This window comes from Coptis chinensis, chromosome 4 (genome assembly GCF_015680905.1).
Source record: "Coptis chinensis isolate HL-2020 chromosome 4, ASM1568090v1, whole genome shotgun sequence".
In the NCBI taxonomy this organism is placed as follows: domain Eukaryota; kingdom Viridiplantae; phylum Streptophyta; class Magnoliopsida; order Ranunculales; family Ranunculaceae; genus Coptis; species Coptis chinensis.
This window is the reverse complement of record NC_141459.1, coordinates 23,200,091-23,204,469: the sequence shown is the minus strand read 5'-3', so window position 1 is coordinate 23,204,469 and position 4,379 is coordinate 23,200,091. Positions and strand designations below refer to the sequence as shown.

Genomic DNA, 4,379 nt, shown 5'->3' with positions numbered 1-4,379 from the left:
GGAAGGCAGTGTTATCGTTGGACAAAGACAGGGAATACCGAAGGGCGGCGGCGTCTGAGAAGGAAAACGGTGGGTACTGCGAATACCCACCAAGGGCAGAAAGAAGTCGGGACGGGATTCGAAGGGAAAACAGAGAAAGGAAACCATATCACAAGTTAAGATAGAAGTGACGCCGTTGAATAGACCCCTGAGCGAAATATTGTTGTTGATTAAAAACCTGCAGGGATATGAAGGGTCGCGGAACACCCCAATAGAACTACCTGATAAACCTTTCTGTGCCTATCATCAGATACGCAATCATGAGCCCGACAACTATTATGCACTAAAGTGGTTGGTTCAACGATTGGTGGAAAAAAGAAGGATGAGGGAGTTTGTAAGGGGAGCACAGAATGAGGAGTGTATGCCGCGCCAGGACCGGATACTAGGAACTATTAATGTGATTTTTAGTGGAGAGGTACTTAGTCATAATGCTAATAGAGATAGGGTGAGGAGAACCGCAAGCATCTAGCAGATCAATGACAGGACAAACAAACCACGACCAAGAGTAAGGACAGCGGAGGACAGAGACAGGATCGTCTTTAGCAGTGCGGACCTACGGGTAGTGGATTCTCCCCATGAAGACACGTTGGTCATCACAGTAGCAATGGGCAATTACATGGTGAAGAGGGTGTTGATCAATTGTGGTATTGCAGTGGATTTATTATTTAAAGGAGCATTGGAAGAAATGGGGATTGATCATAGGCAATTGAGGCCTCCGCGGACTAATTTATACAGGTTCAATGGGAGTATGATGGAGCCCATAGGAGAACTCTTATTGCCTGTAACCACGGGTCCAATGACGGTCTTTGCACAATTTATGGTGGTAGATTCTTCTTCTCAGTACAATGCGATTTTAGGAAGGCGGTGGATTCAAGAGATGAAGGCTGTACCATCAACATACTATCAAGTGATACGGTTTCTCACCCCGACGGGCATGTATGAAGTTCGGAGATCAGGTGACGACCAAGAATAGTCACAAAGGTATAGTGAAACGGTTGATTTGCAGACCAGAAGAAAAGAGCTCAAATCCTAGGAAGAGGCAGGCATAGCAATTATAGTGTGCCTCTATAGAGGGGGAGGAGGAGTCAACAGTGGGTCCGAAGACACTCGACGAGATTGAAGTAGTAAATATTAGGGAAGGGGAGGAAGAGAGATTCACCGCGATAGGGTCCAGTTTGCCAGAGGAGTGGAAAAGTAAGTTACTACAATTCTTGTCAGAAAACAAAGACGTGTTTGCGTAGGTAATTGAGGATGCTACGGGGTTAGACCTGGAGTTTGCGTGTCATCGTCTACACATGAGAGAGGATGCCAAGCCAGTGAGGCAAAGGATGTGGAGCATTAGACCAAAGTATGCGGAGGGCATTCGCGAAAAGGTTGCGCGGTTAAAAGGAGCTGGAATAATACGAGAAGTGGAATTCACAGATTGGTTGTCCAATGTGGTCGCGGTACCAAAAAAGAATGTCAAGGTTTGTATGTGCGTCGATTTTACAGATGTGAGTGTAGAGTGCCCGAAAGATAGTTATCCCATGCCGCGGGTGGATGAATTGGTGGATAGGACAGCAGGATTCAAAATATTTTCATTCATGGATACATCTATGGGATATAACCAAGTCGCGATGTACAAACCAGATCAGGAGAAAACAGCATTTGTCGTAGAAGGCGACATGTATTGCTATACCAAGATGCCATTTGGATTGAAGAATGTTGGAGCCACTTTCCAGAGGCTAGGTGAGAAAATGTTCGAAAGTAAGATTCGGAAGGGGATTGAAATTTACATAGATGACATGGTGGAGAAAAGCATATCAGAGGAGGAACATTTAGAGGGGTTGAAAGAGACATTTAGGATACTGCAAAAGTACAATTTGAAGCTGAATCTGGAGAAATGCACATTCAGAGTGACCACTGGAAAAATTTTGGGCTACATTGTTACTCAGCAGGGAATAGAGGCTAATCCGGAACAGATAAGAGCTTTGATGGAGATGTCGTCACCGCAGAATGTCAAGGAAGTGCAGCGGTTGGCAGGTAGGGTTGCGGCTTTGAATAGGTTCATTTCCAAATCATCTGATAAATGTAGACCACTGTATCAGTTACTGAGAAGCACCCCAGATTTCTTGTGGACATTAGAATGAGAGGAGGTGTTGCAAGAGTTGAAGAGGTATTTGGGTAAGGCTCCCTTGTTATCTCGGCCAGAACAGGGGGAGAAGTTGTACTTGTATTTAGGGGCTACCGAGTATGCAGTTAGTTCAATTCTTGTCTGTCTAGTTGACAGAATGGAGAAGCCGGTGTATTTTCAAAGCAAAACATTGTTGGATGCAGAGACGCGGTATAGTAGAATTGAGAGGTATGCCCTTGCGTTAATCTTCTCGGTTCTAAAGCTGAACCCCTACTTCAAGTCACACTCGGTGGTGATGATGACTAACATTCCTCTCAAACAAGCATTAAGGACAGAGAAGTCAGGTAGAATGTTAAAATGGGCAGTGATGCTTAGTTCGTACTAGATACAATATCAGATAAGAACCGTGGAAAAGGCGCAGGCGGTAGCGGAGTTTCTGGCTGAGTTCCCCGCAGAAGATCCCACTTGGGGAGAAGAGATGGTCATGGAACCGAAGAGGGATGGGGAGCCCGACCTACTACACCCTTGGGATAAGAGGAATGGGTGGAGAGTATTCGCAAATGGATCTGCCACTGACGCATGCAGCGGCATAGGAGTTGTGTTGGTCACGCCTGATAATAACATAATAGAACAGACCATGAAACTAGGGTTCGCGGCATCAAGTAATGAAGCAGAGTATGAAGCAGTGATAGCGGATTGAGAATGGCCGAGGACTTGGGAGTAAAGGAACTGACTGTGTATTTCGACTCAAATCTAGTGGTGTGTCAGGCTAATGGAGGGTTCGATGCTCGCTGTCCGCAAATGGCTAAATATTTGAAGGTGGTGCACGAAAGGTCCAGCAAGTTTGTGAAACTCAGATTTGTACACTTGGGTCGTGGTGAGAATAGGCATGCGGACGCCCTGGCATACGTGGCTACAACCATACCTGGGTCCGAGGAAAAAACGATACGGGTAGGAAGACTAGAGAAGCCAAGCATAAAGGAGGTGATAAAGGTGTGTCAGATTGCAGAAGAATAAAGGGGATGGATGGATCCTATTAAGCATTTCTTGGAGGGAAAGGAGGTGACCGATAAGAAAGAAAGAAGGAGGTTGGAACAGACTTCTTAGAGATATGTTCTGTTGGAAGGTGAACTATACCGAAAAAACTTCAATGGGCCATTGTTGAAGTGTTTAGGGCCACAATTAGCCTTAGAGGTGCTGGCAGAACTGCATGAAGGGGACTGTGGGAGCCATTCCGCCGGGAGAACTACGGCACACCGACTATTGACGCAGGGCTACTTCTGGTTCTACATGAAAAGGAATGCAGTGGAATTCGCTAAGAAATGTGACAAGTGCCAGAGATTTTCACAGCTGATATTCGCTCCCGCGGAACCTCTGCATAATGTCTCAAGTCCATGGCCTTTTGCTATGCGGGCAATGGATATCGTAGGTACACTGCCCATGGCTAGCAGCAAAAGGAGATATATGTTGGCAGCCATGGACTACTTCACCAAATAGATAGAAGTCGTACCTTCGCAACAAGTGAAGGAGATACAGGTGATTAAGTTTTTATAGGAGAACATCATATGTCGGTTTGGGCTGCCATATGCCATCATTGCAGACAATAAGATGTAGTTCACGGGAGCAAAGGTGACTGAGTTTCTGCAGGCATACAAGGTGAAACAAGGGTTCTCTGCCCCCTACAACCCCGAAGGCAACGGACAGGCTGAATCTTCCAACAAAACGATAATGAATAACCTAAAAAGGAAGTTGGAAGACAAGAAGGGTGCGTGGGCAGACGAGTTAAACCATATTCTTTGGGCTTATCGAACCACACCTCGAACAACCACCAAGGAGACCCCATTTGCCTTAGCATACTGCGTCGAGGCCGTGATTCCTTCAGAGATGGTGACAGCTACTATGAGAACCAAGGTCGAGGAGGAGGGATTGAATTGGTGCATCTTGGCAGAGGATTTGAATTTGGCATAAGAGAAAATAGACTCAGATCACATTCGATTAGAAGAGTATCACAGGCGATTACAAAGGCAATACAACAAGCGGGTCAAGCCGCGGTAGTTCAAGATAGGAGAGTTGGTGCTCCACCGGGTGACTCCAAGCACAAAGAAAGAAAAGGATAGGAAGTTAGGTCCAAATTGGAAAGGGTCGTACATTGTGGTGGAAGTAGGAGGGTCTGGTACTTATAAGCTACGAACAATATATGAAGGACAAACTGATAGAAAAGCCTTGG

At 45.9% G+C, this 4,379-nt stretch overlaps 1 protein-coding gene across 1 annotated transcript; it reads left to right on the top strand.

Annotated features, from left to right (window-relative positions):
* The first annotated feature begins 643 nt into the window (after positions 1-643).
* LOC147502716 (uncharacterized) lies at positions 644-1,012 on the top strand. The gene has a single exon (XM_086604597.1). It carries the CDS (start codon positions 644-646, stop codon positions 1,010-1,012), a length of 369 nt encoding a protein of 122 aa, XP_086460723.1.
* Positions 1,013-4,379: the final 3,367 nt, after the last annotated feature.

Bases quoted from the DNA above. Each gene is read 5' to 3' on its own strand.
- LOC147502716 (XM_086604597.1), top strand. From the start codon at position 644: ATGGGCAATTACATGGTGAAGAGGGTGTTGATCAATTGTGGTATTGCA.